We start from the raw sequence: 18,100 nt of genomic DNA, 5'->3' as shown, positions 1-18,100 counted from the left end.
TTGTGGTGCAAGAGAATGGAGAATGGAAACTATGAGCTGGAAATCTAGGACCAGAGCAAAGGTGGAGATGAAGTCAAGTGGGAGAGGCAGACAGTGTCTGGCCAGCCCCATCAGCCCAGCAGGGGTTCTTGGTCCTGGAGAGAATGGTCATGTTAGGAGTCAGCCCAGAAGTTCCCAGTCTTTCGCCACAGCTCTTCTCCCCCATCCATCTCACTGCTCTCTCTTGGGTGGCTGCCAGCCCTGGCCACCCTTGGCCTAGGCCCAAGAAGGGTGCTTGCTAGGGCTGATGGAAGTGATGACAGAGCTCAAGTGGGCAGGCTTCGGGCCTAATCGCGGTGGGAGGTGAGAGTGACAGGACACCGCAGGGATTGTGTGTAAGGGTACCAAGGAGAAGGTGGGCAGGTCTCAGCTAGCACAGGTTCCTGGACCATCTGTGACTTCCAGCCCTGTCTATCCATCCGTGCCTAGGACAATAATTGGCCGTGCTTAAACAGAAAAGCAGAAAAACAGAACTGAGTTTGCCTGAGCTAGCACCTTCCACTCATATATCGCCAAACGTCACATATAAATATCAATAAGGTAATGAGAAGGGCATGCTTTACAAGCCTTCTCTGTTTAATTCTCAGTTAATCTCTAATATTCTTACTATTATTAATATTTCTCTCCTACACTTAAGATGAAGTGGCCAACAGGGCTAAGCATGGCCCGTGGGTCACAGCTGGAAAGTATTATGCCACAGCACTTTTGGATGAACTGACAAGCATTTATAGCAGTTTTCCAGAGTGTGGTACAGGATCTGCTGCGTCAGAATCATGGGGCTTGGTAGTGTGGTTTATGAAAATGTAGATACTTGAGCTCCACCCCAGCTCTATTCTCTACTTTCTGGTGCTGAAGCCCAGGAAGCCCCATTTTAACCAGTGCTTCAGGTGATTCTTATGCACACAGAAGTTTAAGAACCACTGTTAGAGGCTCATGCTTTAGGAGCTGGGAAACTTACTAATATCACAAAGCCATCAGGTCTCATCATCATTCATTTTTAATGATAGAAAGGGAGCATTTAAGTTAATGTTTTGACAGCACTAAATAGGACAGAGTGGCTTACACTGAAAACCAGAAAACTCATTCAAAAATAACCTTGTCTAATAAACTGAATGCAATAGACTAAAGCCAAGTGACTTCGCAGAAAGACAGACCTGTTTAAGCATTACAGGGACGCTCAAGATGAGTCATAATCTAAACACTGATGATATCTTTCATCCTAAGCCTTTCCTACTCTCAGCCAAAATCTAAGAAAGAAGAGAAAACCGCCTGAGGGGGTCATTTGTTATCTGTGTCCTCCCGAACCCCGCACCCCCCCCACCCCCACCGCCCCGCCCCCGCTCCTCCAGAGACACTCCACAGAGCAGCTGTCTGCACCCAATATCCTTAGCCTTAGAGGAACAGGAGTGATTAGGAGCTAGAGAGGAAGAAAGAAGAAAGAGGACAGGGAGCATGTGAGAAGGTCAAGGAGGGAAGAATGAATAGGCAAAGAAAACCCTCAGAGAAGTTACAGCAGGAGATGGCCCTTTCAACAAATGGTGCTGGAATAGTTGGACATCCATTGGTTAAAAGCACTCACACACACAACCCTCAAAGTAGATCATGGACTTAAATGTAAAATTAAAACTCTAAAACTTTTAGGGAGTTCCCTGGCAGGCTAGTGGTTAGGACTTGGCACTTTCACTGCCATGGCCCAGGTTCAATCCCTGGTCAGGGAACTAAGGTCCTGAAAGCCATGGGAAACAAAACAAAACAAACAAACAAATAAAAAGACAACTCTAAAACTTTTAGGAAAAAATTAGAAAAAAATTTCAGGATACGGGATTAGGCAAAGAGTTCTTAGACTTAACACCAAAAGCACAATCCATAAGTGGAAAAACTGGTAAATATGACTTCATCAAAATTAAAAACTTTTGTTCTGTGAAAGACCCTATTAAGAGGATGAAAAGATAAGCTACAGAGTCGGAGAAAATATTTGTAAACCACATACCCAACAAAGGACTAATATTTAAAGAGCTCTCAAAACTCAACTACCAAAAATAATCTATTTGGAAAATAGACAAGAGACGTGAACAGGTATTTCATGGAAGACAGCATACCGATGGTAAATAAGTTCATCATCATTAGCCATTAGGGAAATGCATTAAAACTGTAATGAGATATCACCACACATCTATTAGAACAGCTAATATAAAAATTAGTGACAACACCAAATGTTGGTAAGGATGCAGAAAAACTGGATCTCTCATCACTACATTGCTGTTGGGAATGTAAAGTGGTACAGCCACTCAGGAAAACAATCAGCAATTTCTTTAAAAACTGCAATTATGATACAACCCAGCAATTTCACTCCTGAGTATTTATCGTAAAGAAATTAATACTAACCTTCACACAAAAACCTGTACATGAATGTTTATAGCAGCTTTATTCATAATAGCCAAAAACTTGAAACAGCCCAGATGTCCTCCAATGGGTGAATAATTGAAGAAACTGTGGTACCTCTGTACCACGGAAATACTGCTCAGTAATACAAAAGAATGATCTATTAATATACACAAGAATCTGGATGAATCTCCAGAGAAATATGATGAGTAAAAAAAGACCAACCCAAAAGGTTACATATTATATGATTCAACTTATATAACATTCTTGAAATGAAAAGAAATGGGGAACAGATTAGTGGTTGCCAAAGGTGAGGGAAGAGATGAAGGTGTGGTTGCCAAGGGTTAGGGAAAGGATGAAGGTGGAAGCAAGTGGATGTGACTAAAAAAGGACAGCATGAGGGATCCTCTTGGTTATGGAAATGTTCTGTATCTTTACTATATAAATGCCAATCTCCAGTTTTGATATTGTATTATAGTTTTCCAAGATGTTACTTTGGGGCAAACTGGGTAAAATGTACAAGGGATCTCTCTGTATTATTTCTTACAACTGCATGTTAATCTACAATTACTTTTTTTAAATTGTAAATCAAGAAATGTAATATTAGTATTACATGATCTTTTTGGTAGCTTCTCCACTCTATTCTATTTTAAGCTTCCATTCAGCCAGATGGCAGGAATTAGATCTCAGGCAACTGCGGGTCTCCCTACTTCCTTATATCTAAGTTTCAGGGAGCTTAACACGATGCCAGTCTTGTGCCTGGTGTCATCATCTAGGCTGGTGTCCACCCAGAGTAGTTTACAGCCATCTGTCCACCTGACACTGTTGCATCCTCTTCACCTTCGGGGCTCTACTTCCACCCAGGTACTCCGATAGTTCTTCCTCTCAACTGGAAGCAGGAAAACTTCAGAGGCTGCCTCAGGTCTTTTTACCAGATACACTCAATGGGCATTCTTACTCCTCAAGCCCACGGGGTGGAGGGACTTGAGGATTATCTTGGGTACTGGGGTCACAGGTCTCCTTTCTCCTAAGGTCCCTCAGCCTATCTGGCATCTCTTGTGACCCCACCGAACCCAAGGTTCATTTGATAGCTGCGATGGGCTCCAGGCCCCATGTTAATTATCTGTGGGTGTCTAGTACTTTTTGCTTCCTTTCTGATCCTGCTCTCTCCCAATTCAAATTTTATCTACCCTGAGGGCAGAGAAGGGTGTGTGACAAGGTCTTCCAAATCTTATATCTTAGATCTGGTCCTTACACTTTTCTCTCCTTCCTGCTCAGAATTCTACTGAATCATCCTTCTCCTGAGGGCATAAGCATAGCATCCCTACATTGCTGCTTGAACTGGTCACAGAGTAACAGGAAGTATGGAGGAAAATCCTCTTGTCAACATATCAAAATAGTATCCCATGGTATTTTCTACAGTCTTTCTGATCTTGATTCACTTACTCTCCTACTTGTCTCTCCCTTCAGCTTGTGGCCCAAGTCCTGGAACATAAAGATATAGGCTTTGTGATGGTGGATGCCAAGAAAGAAGCCAAGCTTGCCAAGAAACTGGGTAAGTGTGATTTTCTTTGAGATATATCAGGAAGAAACAAATGTGTCTTGCAAAAAAAAAAGTAGTCATTTTTTCTTGCACGATCACTAGACTATTTTTAAGTAAACTTAAGATGATCCTGCATACCTTAGTCTTGGCTTGGGGAAGAGTCTCACAAAAGTAAATACAGGCCTGAATTAAATAATTTCACATTAGTCATCTGATATATCTTTGTATCAGTACAAGGAAGAGGGTTTCTTCCTGGAGAAATGGACATTGAAGATTCAAACCTTTATTTCCAGCTTCTAGATCATGTTAAAAAGCTAGCTTCTCGATGGCAGGTGGGAAGTATAAATTAGGAATTTGGAAGTAACATATACACACTACTATACATAAAATAGATAAACAACAAGGACCTACTGTATAGCACATGGAACTATACTCAATATTCTGTAATAACCTATATGGGAAAAGAATCTAAAAAAACCAAATATATATGCATGTATAACTGAATCACTTTGCTGTACATATGAAACTAACACAACATTGTAAATCAACTATATGTCAATTAAAAAAAAAAAGGCTAACCTCTCTATCTCACTGACATGGTGATCTCTTTGAGGGAGATCAAATCTCTTTTTCCAACACCTATTATTTCCTGACCTCTTGGCTGAGGCAGCCAACAAAGAATGTCATTAATAGTAGTGACTCTAGGGTCCCAGTGGTTTCTAAATTTAAGTCCAAAGCTCAGCTGGGCGTTGTCACCAAGGATGAAAGGGAGGATTTAGATGAGGTATGGTTAAGCAAGCGACTGCACAGTGCAAGTTGTAATCTCTTGTGTCAATATGTCATGGTTAAGTGCGAGTGCGCTTTAAGATTCTTACACCTCTAATCCCAAGGAGCGAGAATATAGGTTACTCCGCTGGGTTGCAAACACCCCCAGACATGTATTGCCCATTTCACTTTTTCTGCATGACCAGTGAAGGATGGCTATTAAAAGAGAGCAGGAGGTTATAAAACAGGACCTTTGAAGAAAGGTTAATTGGATTTGGAGTAATAAGCACAGGATAAAAAAGATTAGTGGTGGTTCAGTAAATACCTTCAGGCACACGAAAGTGCATTATCTTAGAGAATTTCAAACAACTGTTTTCTATTTTATTTTCAAGAATAGCTTTTTTTAAAGAAAGATTTAAATTGTAAGAGACAATATTTAGGTTAGCTACAAGGAAGAACTCGTGACTGTAAAATGATAATGAATTATTAAGAATGCCTGGGGTATCTCTTTCCCTGGAGACAAATTAAGAAGTTTTTTTTCCCCTTGAGCAGGGGAACAAAGCATGTTCAACTCTTTCCCTAGTCAAAAGCAAGTTGATGAGTTCTGTCCAGCGCCTCTTGATACCCTAGTCTTCTCCCTTCCCACTGTTTTAATGAGAAGTTGAATTTGGGAGAATTTCCAGTAAATTTAGTTAGAGGAAAACGCTGGTGTTCCAGAAATCTAAACATTTAAGGAGGACAAGCTGGGTAAATATTCATAAGTATGGACTGGTGGATATCCTCCCCATGGAGGAGGTGATGGGGGTTTAAATGTCTAAATGAACCTCTAAATGAAATGGGGCAGGTTCTTTCTGACTATTCGATCCTCAGAGTTTGCAGGACAGTTGTATTTTGTGAACCTGCTCCTTGATCTCCATCCCCATTTCCATGTGCCTGAGTTTGGTCTCTGGACTGGTGCAACAACCTCCTAACTGGTTTCACTCAGAGAAAAATCTAACAGCAGGACACTGGCTGAGGTTCCCCATGGCACCCTTTGTGATCAGTCACTGCCTGCTTCAGGGATACCTGGCCCATTGCTCCTTTAGATTTACAAATGGTGCTCCATGGTGTGCCACGGATTCTTCAGAAGTGCCCTGGGACACGGTGGGCAGTGGGCCAGCCTCCCTTTCCTAGAGATTCTGCAGAAGAGTTCATCTGGAGAAGGCATCCTTCAGCTAATCCGAGAGTTTGAAAACAATTAATCTAAGGAATTAAGGATGCCATGCCGTTGGATTTAAGGTCAGCCTCAGCTATTTAGCATTCCTGGAGGGAAATGCAGTTCTCCAGCAAGCATTTGTGAAAGTACACAGCATTATGCTGAGAGTGATGGAGGGTAGGAAAGAAGATGCAGAACCTGCCCTTGCAGCGTTATCAGCAGACTGGGAAAAGAGGTGCAGAATTCAGCTACAATAGAAAAGCAAGCTGTTCATTCTGGCTGAAAACATTTATGGGGAGCCCAGTGTGTCAAGCCTCCATTCAAGACGCTGGAATCCCAAGAGGACAGCAGCCCTACCCTTATAGAGGGCTCGCTGTTATAGTGAATACCTCTAAATGGAGCTGAGAGCAGATCCATCATGGCAAGAGAGATTGGAGCGGCCTTCTCTGGAAAAATGGGTCGTAAGCTGAGACCCAAAGGAGTTGACCGAGGTGGGCAAGGGGTGGTGGTGGTGAAGGTCACTCTAGGCCCAAGGAGAGCATCTGTGCAGAGAATCATGCGCTGTGATTTTTCCTTCATGTCCCCTTTCACAGCAGCTCTGGGGCAAAAAGCCAAGGGAGTTGCACAGGGATGAGGAGCGCAGTTCTCAAGGGAGCACGGGTCCACCCAAGGGAGGACGTAAAGGATAGGGCTGGCACTAGGTTGTGGAGGGGCTTGAATGCCAGACTAAAAAGCCAGGTAGGCAGTGGGCATGAAAACTTTTTGATAAGGAGAATGGGGTCAGCAATACTTTTGGAAAATTAAAGCAGTGGTGGAGTGGAGATTAGATTTTCGGTTCTTGACTATTTCATTTTGAGTTTCCACTCTGGGAGCCCTTCAGAGGTGTGGCTGCAAGGGAACTGATCCTAGGGTTCATGCTAGTTCCCCTGAGCCTGACCCCATGTCACCCAGGGACACTGAGCCAGACCGTGGCCAACAGGATGGCTCTTCCTACGTCGGAATGACTTTATTTGGGGAACTCTTTGTTTTTTTTAGGTTTTGATGAAGAAGGAAGTCTGTATGTTCTTAAGGGTGATCGCACAATTGAGTTTGATGGCGAGTTTGCAGCTGATGTCTTGGTGGAGTTTCTCTTGGACGTAAGCATTTATGCACAGTGGCCCTGCATGGCGCTGTTTGGGTTCAAATACAGGGGGAAGTAAAAGCCCAAAGTAAGAACAGAGAAGGTGAATAACATGACCTGGTCTAAGAAAGATTTCTCAAGCTTCACAAAAAACTAAAGGGTGCCTATATCATGGCAATATCTATGTCTACTGGGAAGGTGGCCCTTCAATCACCTCAGAAACTATTTTATTAGCGACCAGAGGGTCACAAATCGGGACTGTGTAGTAGTAAGATGTTAATTCTCTTAGCAATTATACACAAACATCCCCAGAATCCCCTTGGCTTTGTTTCAGGGCTTCTGAAGAAAAGTGTAGGAGAGAGAGTTGGATAGTCCCTGGGAGATGGGGTAGGGAGAGGAGTAACAGTCTGCTGAGTGACCCCTCAGGCAGGATGAAAATAGGCAAGGCTAATGAGACACCCAATATCACACTCCCTCTCAGCCATGGAGATCCAGCACCCTGGGGTCCACGTGCTCAGGCAAACAGAGGAACAAACATTATAAAAATATTTTTCCATAGATAAACTCACACTTTCAATAACAGCTGTGAAGTCGAGTTCTTTTGAACACAGGTGCCTGTGCAGATAAAGAACATCCATAATGGTGATTCCTTATCTACCAGCTAGAATACAGTGGCCTATTGCCTTTTCCCCACTGCCTCAGAAACCCAGAGAGAGGATTGGAAGTAAGTTGAAGGTTACTTCCTACAAAAAAGTGCGCATAGGCTCTGCTTGGCCCTCTCGCTAACCCATACCTATAAGCCCTCAAAAAAGCTGAGGGAGGCAACCGGACAACTGTGGGCCCAATGGCCCTGCTCTGACTCTGTCAACCAGGAGGGGGCTTTTAGATGTAAGTACCTTAAAGAATAAGCAGCGTCATTGACCCACACAAATGGAAGACCAGGGTGAGGGCAGATTTTAGGCTTGATCAGTCAGGGCTGTAGCTCCATTTTTCTCTGTAAATCACAGATAACGCTCTTTTCGGTGTGTTGGCTTTGTCTTCAGGCTGACTGTTCTCAAGTTGGTTATAGGATAGCCAGAAGCAGGAGCTGATATATCACATTTCCTCATTCATATCCACTGAGAGGGGGAAAAATCCGGCCTCCCATTGCTGTCTTAAAAGGAAAGTAGAACTTTCCCCAGGCCTTCAGGCTTATCTACCCTGGAGATTCATTGGCCAGAATTGGGTCACATGCCATTCCTGAATCAATAACCGGCAAGAGAAATGGAGTTGCCCCCAGACCGATCAGCCTACCCCTTGAGGTAAGGTCAGTTCCTCTAAGAAAAGAACTGTGCTCACGGGGGAAGGTGGGGTGGACATTGAAGCACCAGGACCTAGTCCACAACTTCCCTCCAAAGCACTCTATACATGTTCCTGATTTCCCCTCTGGGGAGGGAAAAGTTCTCTTATTTGAACAGCTTTTGTGTCGTGTGTGTGGCATTCCAGCTCATTGAAGACCCAGTGGAGATCATCAACAGCAAACTGGAAGTCCAAGCCTTTGAGCGCATTGAGGACCATATCAAACTCATCGGCTTTTTCAAGAGTGAGGACTCAGAGTGTAAGTTGTCTGTCAGCCCCAACCTGTCACTCTAAAGGCTCTTTTCCCAACAAGGTGTGTTAGATTATCCAGAAAGAAGATGAGCCATTAGCACATCATGTGCTGGATAGAATAAAGGGAGAATCTTCCTTGCACCCTATGGAATGGGACAAATGAGCAGAAATTATGCAAAACAGGCAGGGGAGCTGAAAGAATATTAAAGTTGGGCCTTGTTCGCTGACCTTGAAGGGGGCTGAGTATTTGATAGGAGAGAGAAAAGCCCTTCCTCCACCTTTTCCACCTGCCCACCAACCCGTGGGATTCTCTCCCCAGATGGGGCAGAGAGTGGGCTGTCTCTCTGACATTGGCAGCTCCTGTGGTCAGCAGTTGGAGAGCTTCTCAGTTACTTGGACAGCATTAGAGGAAAATCTGGGTAGGGATGGGCTTGGGAGCTACAGCACAATGTGGAAGACTGCTGGCCAACCCCCCTGACCACCAAGGCTGCCTGCAACGGCACAGCAGGCACTGTCGTACACTCCCTTTGAAAGCTTTGTGGCCAGCTTTGGGGTGGGCAGAGGAACATATCAGACATCACCACAACCCCCACAGGGGTGAGCGGCGTAGCTAGTGGGAGTCAGGAAGAGAAGGAACCAGGAAGGCCAACTACTTGAGGACATTTTTTTAAACTGCTTTTGCAACAAGGGCCCTATATGAGTTAAGGCTTTTTCTGGTGTCTGAGCCTTGGAGAGAGGGACAGTGTTAGAAGGAGTGGGCATAACTATGAAAGAGAGTCTGGTAGCATTCGTACGTGTGGGAGGTGCAAATAAGGGCTGCTCGTGACTATTTCTGGAAACTTCAAAATATTTTGAAATTATTTGTAAAGCCGTTTCTGTACCCCATCGGCCAACTGGCATCCTTAGTCGTCTCATCAACAACCCACCTATTTTCTCTCTCTCATGACCCAACTGTCTTCTCATTTGCTACATAAAAGCCTCTATTCACCCTCCTTAAGGGTGTGTTTGCGGGAAGGAGCCTAGCCAGGGAGTTTCAACCAAGTTCTTTAGGTGACTTTATTTCAATTTTCACATTCCTATATAGATGCTGACTACTCCGGGGTGCTTCTCCTGACCCCTTCTACTTTCTCCTTTTTATTTCACTTCCTTCTATTTCCCTTAATCCTTTTCTGCCTTCCCCGACCCCCTCGATCGTTTCTATCCATTTCCATCCTTCTGTTTCTCTCTCTTCCTCCATTAAGCTCAGGATAGCATATAGGGAGGGAGACGAGGCCAAGATTGGGAGAAGAAGCACATCTTCCAGGGAATTCCCTGATGGTTCAGTGATTAGAACTCTGCGCTCTCACTGCCGAGGGCCAGGATTCGATCCCTGGTGGGGGAACTAAGATCCCACAGGCCTCACGGTGTGGCACAAAACAAAACAAAACACATCTTCCAGTTTATACCTTCCCCCACCCTAAATGAATAACAATAATAGCTCCATTTAACTAACATATATCTTATGCCAGGGCCCATGCAAGGAGCTTTCTGTAGACGCCTTAGTTTCATTCTCACAACTAGCCTGTAAGGCAGTTACCATCATTATCAGCATTTTAATGATGAGGAAATGAAGGAACAGAAAGGTTGAGTGAACTCACCCAGTATCACACAGCTAGCAAATAAATGGTAGAGCCAAGGTTTACACCCCAGACATCTGACTTTAATGCTCATACACTGAACCACTGGGCTGCACTTTCAAGACATCACAGCTTTGTCGGGTCATGGCACACATGAAATGTGACCATGTTTGTAAGGCACATAGTGGTAAACTGGAAGAGATTTACTTGGGTTTAGCAAAAAAAAAAAAAAAATTTATCTTCTTAATATAATAATGTACAAAATAATAGGAAAGATATCAAATATTACATTGTATAAAACTACCAAGTAAAATATTTTTAGATTTTGAATGAAAATCTTGTGCTTCTTTCTAGGAATGTAGCTTTTGATATTAGGTTTTATGCTTGAAATAGCAACATACAGTTCCTGATCAAGGTTTTAAATGATCTCTTTGAATTCTGGATAGTCACCCTTGACCAGAGACTTTGCTGGCACATGTGGATGGTGGCAAATGACAGGACAACATTCACTGCTTTTTCTTTGATTGACGAACCATCTTTTATCGCCATTGAACAGAATTTAGATAATCTAATCTCTAAATTGTCCTTCAGGAATGTGAGCATTCTTTCAATCTAACAGCTATTACTTTCCTTTTCAATGACAAATGTAGTGTTAATATTTCTTATGATCATTTGAATAGATTTCAAATCCAACTGAGCTCTTTCATATTATATATTTCAAAATAATAATGAAGCATTTCCTTAGGAATATGCAATTATCGCTCTACTGGTCTTACACCTTTTTCTTAAGATTTAAATAATAAAATTACTAGTGAGCCATTTTAACCTCCTTTTTAAGGTTAAATTTTTGCTTTTAAATTGACAAACTTTGTCAGTACACTGTGTATTTCACACAGTCCTTGGAATTTTCAGTTAACTTCATTCAGGATCTCAGCAAGGTCCGGCATGTTTTGAAACCAATAATTTATCCTTTGAAGAGTTTTTAACATAATTCAGTTTTTTTCAATTCACCTCTTAGCTCATAAACTCTTAGAAAAATTCCCCTGGGACAGTTAGACTGCTTTAGTGTGAAACAGCAGAGACAGGTCTTCTGAACCCATTTCTTCACCTAGAGCTAAGAAGAGAAGGGGCTATCAAGATTTGGATGTTATAAGGATCACTTTTTTAATAACAATCTTATATGTGGAATTCAGACCAATAGGTAAAGTTTATATAACAAAGAATCTCTGTGAATAAATACTGCTTGAATCTCAAGATTTTCAGAATGAACTTGACAACACAGTCTTTACACCTTCTTGTCATTACAGCCTCACCATCAGTTCTGAAGCCAAAGTCCTACAGTCTTCTTTAATGAATCAATTAATTATACTATGTCCAATTATTATTTTTGAAAGAAATATTTTTAATTTACAAAGACAAACAATAATACATTATGAAAACTCCATCTAGAATTAGATTGGCTAATTGTTAATATTTACAGGCATTAGAAAAAGAAAGAAGGCAGGTAGGAAGAAAGAATGGTAGGAAGGAAGGGATAAATTGAATATTCAGAAAATTAAGAATATGAGTTTTGTCCTCTTTAGGAATACCTAACGCCAGATTTTGTTGATAATACTGATTATGATGATTACTAACCTAATAAACAGATAGCAATCATGCATTCCATTGGTGTTAATAGAAAAATATGAACATTACAGTAAATTAAATCAAAAGAAAAAAACTAAATAATTTAGAGTCTCACAAACCAAAAAACTTCACTGATGATAAACAAACTTGGACTAAAGTAACAGTCACACTGAGAAGATCCAGTGGGGAAGACAGGGGAGCAGTCTCTCTCTAGCTGTGATGCTCGCTAGTCTTAGGCATAAAATAATTGTTATTGAAACAGAACATTTATAGAGGGAGCCATTGTTTTCAAATATAATATTAACTACTGTAATATCTGAATGGCTGTAGAAAACATCTAGAAAGATTTATCACCCAAAAAATTTATGTCTATCAAGCTCCTTGTAACATACCCGTGGCCATCACACACTGGCTGAAAGCATCAGGATGTTCTACTAGGCATCCCAGTCTCTCTGTCTGTTTCTTCTTGTCTTTCAAAAGAGGCCAAGGTCAGTGGGTGGGGAAGCTAGGAGTGGATAAGACACCCAGGGAAGCAGTTGTTGAGAGTCCTATATTTCTGCTGTAGTTTGAGGGTGATTGGTCAAGAAAGTTTAATGGCACAGAAGGCATCCGCTTTGCAAATGGTCCCAAGCTTTTCTGTAGAACAAGAACAATGGAGAGACAGTGGAGAAACTGGAAGGATTTAAAACATAAGTAGACTGGAATAGTCTTAGCAGAAAAGGATGCCTAAGAGATTTGGTACCAGATTAGAAAGGACCTGGAAGAACTGGGAGGCTACATCTTCCAGGGAGGTTGGGCATGAAAGTCTATCTCCAGCTTGAGCATGTAGCTATGGATGCTAGTGTTGAGTGAGCATGACAAGAACTTCCTAGGGGAACTCAGCTGATGGTTAAGAATGCCAAACTGGGGGAAGTGTGGAGCTAAAGGGTCAATACCCAGTACGGAAAACCCGGAGGGATGGGCAAGAAAGGTGAGAAGATGCTAAGACACGTCTGCAATAAGCTGGAGGTTGAAGGCTGGATGTTCAGGAGCCCATTCTAGAGGGGAAAGAGGAAATATTGTATAATATCGCTTATATGTGGAATCTAGAAAAATGATACAGATGAACTTATTTGCAAAGCAGAAATAGAGACACAGATGTAGAGAACGGACGTATGAATACCAGGAGGGAAGTGGGGTGGTAGGATGAATTGGGAGATTGAAACTGACATATATACGCTACTATGTATAAAATAGATAACTGACGAGAACCTACTCTATGGCACAGGGCACTCTATTCAATGCTCTGTAGTGGCCTAAATGGGAAGAAAATCCAAAAAAGAGGGGATATATGTATAGGTATAGCTGATTCACTTCACTGTACAGCAGAAACTAACACAACATTGTAAAGCAACTATACTCCAATAAAAATTAATCAAAACAAAACAAAAAACAAACTAACAAACAAACAAAAACAGGACGCGAGGGCAGGAAAAATCTAGGGAATCACATGAGATCAAAGAGAGCAGAAGACTGGACCGGGTTTCCTGGAAGACAGCTGTTGTTTGGGCAAGGCTAAAGGCTCAACCACAGTTTGAAGCACCAACTTGGCGAATTACCTTTCTCTACCCTTCTTCATCTTAAAAGGGATGTAGATTGGCTCCTCAAGTGAAGAAGAGAGATCTCTGGACACAGATCAGGGCCATTCTTTCGATGAGGATAGGGGTTCATGGAGGTGGGGAGAGGTTCACCCGGAACAGGGGGTCTGGGAAGAGGGGACAGAGGATTCTGATGGAGCCCACTGCTGCCTTAGAGAGACGTAAATAACTTAGGTACGGCTATAACCACTCCACTTTCTATACTCTCTCACTTTCTCTCTGTTCATTCTCCAAATCTCTCACCCACCTTCTTCCCCTCCACCTAATCCTCTATCCCAACTCTCGGGTTTTATGATATATTTTCTGACGACCCAACTACTTTTATGAGGAATGAGTTTGTGTAAACGTGTATCAGTTTGTACAGGTGTTCTTGTAAATTTCTCAACCCCTGTCTCGCCTGTGCTTATTATGCTTTCCTCTATTCTAGCAGCTATCACTTGCATTGTGGTTCTTTAAGGGCCCATAACGCTCCTTGACTGTGAGCCTTTGAGATCAGTGTCCTTGTCTTACTCGTCTTGGTGTCCCCTGAGTCAGCATGATTCTTGAAGTGTTTTTCATTGAATATTAGAAAATTCTGCCTGCTCCTGGGATTCTAGCTAAAGCTTATGCCTCTGATGATTAAGAGATATGAAATTCCATGAAATGGAAAAAAAGGTAATCTTGTTAAGAATGAATCATAGGATCATTGACTCTCAGGATTATAGACTTTATGTAGAACAACCACCAACACCAACACCATTACCATCACCCTCACATATCAGACAGGAATACGAATGTCTTTACCAAACAATAACTATCTAGGTGTAGTGAGGCACAGCATGGCCACACTCATGCGGTCTCATGCTTATCTTGACCAGTTTAGATTCAAGTTTGGGGCCAGAATCAAGCAAGGGCTTGGTTAATTTTTTTTTTTTTTTTTTTTGTCTGCAGCGTATCTTAGTTGCGGCATGTGGGATCTTTGTTGTGGCACTCGGGCTCTTCGTTGTGGTGCACGGGCTTCTCTCTAGCTGTGGCGTGCAGGTTTTCTCTTCTTTAGTTGTGGCATGCAGGCTCCAGGGCGTGTGGGCTCTGTAGTTGCGGTGTGTGGGTTCCAGAGCGCGTGGGATCTGTAGTTTGGGGCGTGAGGTCTCTAGCTGGGGCGAGCGAGCTTAGTTGCCCCACGTCATGTGGGATCTTAGTCCCCAGACCAGGGATTGAACCCATGTCCCCTACATCGCGAGGTGGAGTCTTTACCACTGGACCACCAGGGAAGTCCCTGGGCTTGGTTAATTTTAAGTCATCTCTCAGGAGATCAGAATGAAAAAAGAAAACTTAAAAAGAGGGAAAGAAAAACTAGGAGTTACCCAAAGAAGTACTCCTGTTAAGAAGTTTAAAATTCTTCTGTGATGTTGCTTTTTTTGATAAAGTTGCTTTGCATACTAAGTGGGTTTTCTTCTTACTCAGTGCTCACTTATACAGCAGTACTCTTTAGAGGGCACACGTAACTAGCAGTGAGTTTGAGTGAAAAAATTTCTTTTGGTTTTTCTCTCCCTCGTCCTCTCTTGGTTCCTCTGTTTTTTCCTTTCTGTCACCCAATTTCCTAAAACACATAAAAGTGTGATAAAGAATTCCTCTTTTGGGTGATAGAATGCCAGTCAGTCCAAATTCCTTGGGTTTTAAAACAGTATCAAATAATTATTTATCTAAATAATGGCTACTAAATAACTATCCAATCAGAATTAATTGGTTTCTCTACGTTATTTAAAAAGAGAGGGCTTCCCTGGTGGCGCAGTGGTTGGGAGTCCGCCTGCCGATGCAGGGGACACGGGTTCGTGCCCCGGTCCGGGAAGATCCCACGTGCTGCTGGGTGGCTGGGCCTGTGAGCCATGGCCGCTGAGCCTGCGCGTCCGGAGCCTGCGCGTCCGGAGCCTGTGCTCCGCAACGGGAGAGGCCACAACAGTGAAAGGCCTGCGTACCGCAAAAAAAAAAAAAAAAAAAAAGAGAAATTTCTGATGCAGTGTGTATCTTGAAAATGTCTCTCCCTTTTATCTTCTTCCTCTTAGATTACAAGGCTTTTGAAGAGGCAGCTGAACATTTCCAGCCGTACATCAAATTTTTTGCTACTTTCGACAAAGGGGTAAGTACCTACGAAACCCTACTTTAACCGCTTTAAAGATCGAACTTCCCACCACTTTTCTTTTGGCCACATTAACCATCCTCTATCCATTAACACTTTCTCCAGAAGTGTTAGGAATATGGCAGTAAATATGGCAGTGAATAAGAGATGAGTATGAAGATGATTAATTCAGAAGCTATATAAGGGTATTTCTGAAAACATCCAATAAAGAGAGATGAACCACTCTTTATTACCTCAACACTAAGAATGGGAAGTGTGTAAGCCCAGAGTGTGCCAGGGCACTGATCACTGCTTCCTTTTTGTTTAGGGCCATCCTCTGCCTTCCTGGGGTTGCATACTTCCCCTTCTACTGGGTTAGGATGGGGGATGAAGTGGGGAGGAGCACTGACCATCTGAAGCCCTGGTGCTTCAGAAAGTTACTTTCATCCTCAGGAGAAGCTATTGATGTACTTGTCTATAATTCAATGGATCTATATTTTCTGGATGTGGTAAGTTCTTTTTTAAGCCAAAGAACAGCAGAGATAGAGGGATCTTGAATCAATGGGTAATTTATTTGGGGTCTACTAAGGTTGGAGTACTCCACTCTGGCTCCTGTTACTACTAAAATGGCTACTTATTGAGTATTTTCTGTGTGTTGGGCACAATTTGATATATTGCATCTATACTATTTCTAATCCTTTAAACAACTCCAAAACAACTCTGAAAAGTAAAATACCCTGTTTCTCAGATGAGAAAAAAGACTGAGAAAGGTTAAGTAGTATCCAGGGTCTCCAGCGAATTAGTAGTAGTGCTGAGATCAAAATTTAGGACAATCTTTACCTAAAACTCATGCCATTTCTTCTGTACCACACCATTAAGTAGAAGACTCTGTATCTGCCCTTGAGATTCAGGGTGCACACCCACACACCCACATTCATACTCACATCCACACAACACACACAGAACACACATACACAACACCCATATAACCACACACAGTACACACACTCACACAACATACAAGCATAACACATACCTCCTCACACAATCACACTCACACCCACACATATATAACACTCCCAGTACACATACATTCAAACTTACATCCACACCCTCCTACACATGCGTACCCCAACTAAAGCCCTAAATCACAACGTTTACTAGAACAAATAAACCTAGGACAAACTAAGTCCTGATCAAATCCAAGTGGTAAAAGTTGAAAGTAAAAAAGGTAAAAGTTACCCCTACTGAGGAGTAAGGCATGGATGAACAGTGCTTATGGGCCTTGATACTTTGAGGAGTTCAAGTTTTCTGTGAAAAACAAGAGGAAGCCTGTAGGTGCTGGAGCAGGGAAGGAGTATGGTGAAAAGAGATTGCATTAAATATATAGACATAACCACTTCTATGGATCTGACCCCAGTCTACAAGCCTATAATCCAGAAGAGAGCTCTATAATCTAAGTAATGTAATCTAAACTTGAAGAAAGTTTACCCTAATTGTTTGGATTAGAGTTGGGAGAGAGCTTGAACAAGAATATCAAAGGGAATAATAACTATCATTTATTAAGTACTTTTTATGTGTCAGGCTTTGTGCTAAGAGCTTTACATAGGTTTTCTCATTTAATCCTCTCAACACCCCTGTATAAGAGGGATTAGGATTCTCAGTCTACAGAAGCTGAAACCAAGGCACCAAGAGAGGAAGTGACTTGTGATTTGCTCAGGGTCACACAGTGAGTAGGTCAGCCTGACTTCAAAGTCAACTGCTCTGTACTACTGCACCCCAGAGAAAGAAACACTACATGTCAAATGATTAGCTGCCGGCTGGCACATAGTAAGCATTCAGTAAATGTTAGCCAGTACTATTGTTAAGAAGAGGCAGTCATCTAAGCCCAGAAGGATGGAGGTTGGGAGGGGATATTAGTAGAGAAGGGGAGGTCCAGAGAAGCCTAAAGTAAATTCATCGCTGGCGTTTGGTTATGATGGGCCAGGAGTGAATAAGGTGGCTCCTGGGTAAGAACTCATCTGAGGAAAGAGAGAGTCAGGCAGGCAAGCCAGGCCAAGCAAGAAAGCCTCAGTTCTTAGAAGGGTGGTCCAATGCTGAGTTCAGGGTAGTGTCTGTTTTTAGGTGTGTCTCCCAGCCCAACCATATGGCTTCACATCTGTGGCCCATGAAGAAGGTGAGGTCAGGCTATAATTAAAAACTCAGAAGGCTCTTCACTAAAAACTCTGTAAGACACTGAGTCATAAGTGCCCTTGTTCATATAGCCTTGTGGGATTTTATAACATTTATAAAGAGAAAGATGCACTCTCTACCTCTACACAGAACACAGAAGGAAGAGCTGTTTCACTGAGCGGACCGAATCATGCCATTTGAGACTTGAGAACTTGCACTCATCAGTTGCGGAGTGGGGGAAATGGTGGGGTCCAGAAGGCATGGCTGCCCCCAGTCCAAGACTCAGTGGTGTCCAGCAGGGGGTGCTAGAGGAGAAGAGG

At 42.5% G+C, this 18,100-nt stretch overlaps 1 protein-coding gene across 2 annotated transcripts in view; it reads left to right on the top strand.

The window, feature by feature from the left end:
* CASQ2 (calsequestrin 2) overlaps nt 1-18,100 on the top strand; it is a gene marked incomplete at both ends in the record, with an annotated part of 62,434 nt that overhangs the window by 17,768 nt on the left and 26,566 nt on the right. For both annotated transcript variants that reach the window (XM_079725070.1, XM_079725071.1), the window contains 4 exons: nt 3,892-3,976; nt 6,960-7,060; nt 8,530-8,641; nt 15,556-15,629. In XM_079725070.1, coding sequence (XP_079581196.1) covers nt 3,892-3,976; nt 6,960-7,060; nt 8,530-8,641; nt 15,556-15,629 — 372 coding nt within the window. The remainder of the gene's footprint in view (nt 1-3,891; nt 3,977-6,959; nt 7,061-8,529; nt 8,642-15,555; nt 15,630-18,100) is intronic.

This window comes from Hyperoodon ampullatus (genome assembly GCF_949752795.1).
Source record: "Hyperoodon ampullatus genome assembly, chromosome: 2".
NCBI classification, from domain to species: domain Eukaryota; kingdom Metazoa; phylum Chordata; class Mammalia; order Artiodactyla; family Ziphiidae; genus Hyperoodon; species Hyperoodon ampullatus.
This window is presented reverse-complemented; position numbering and strand designations above follow the sequence as displayed.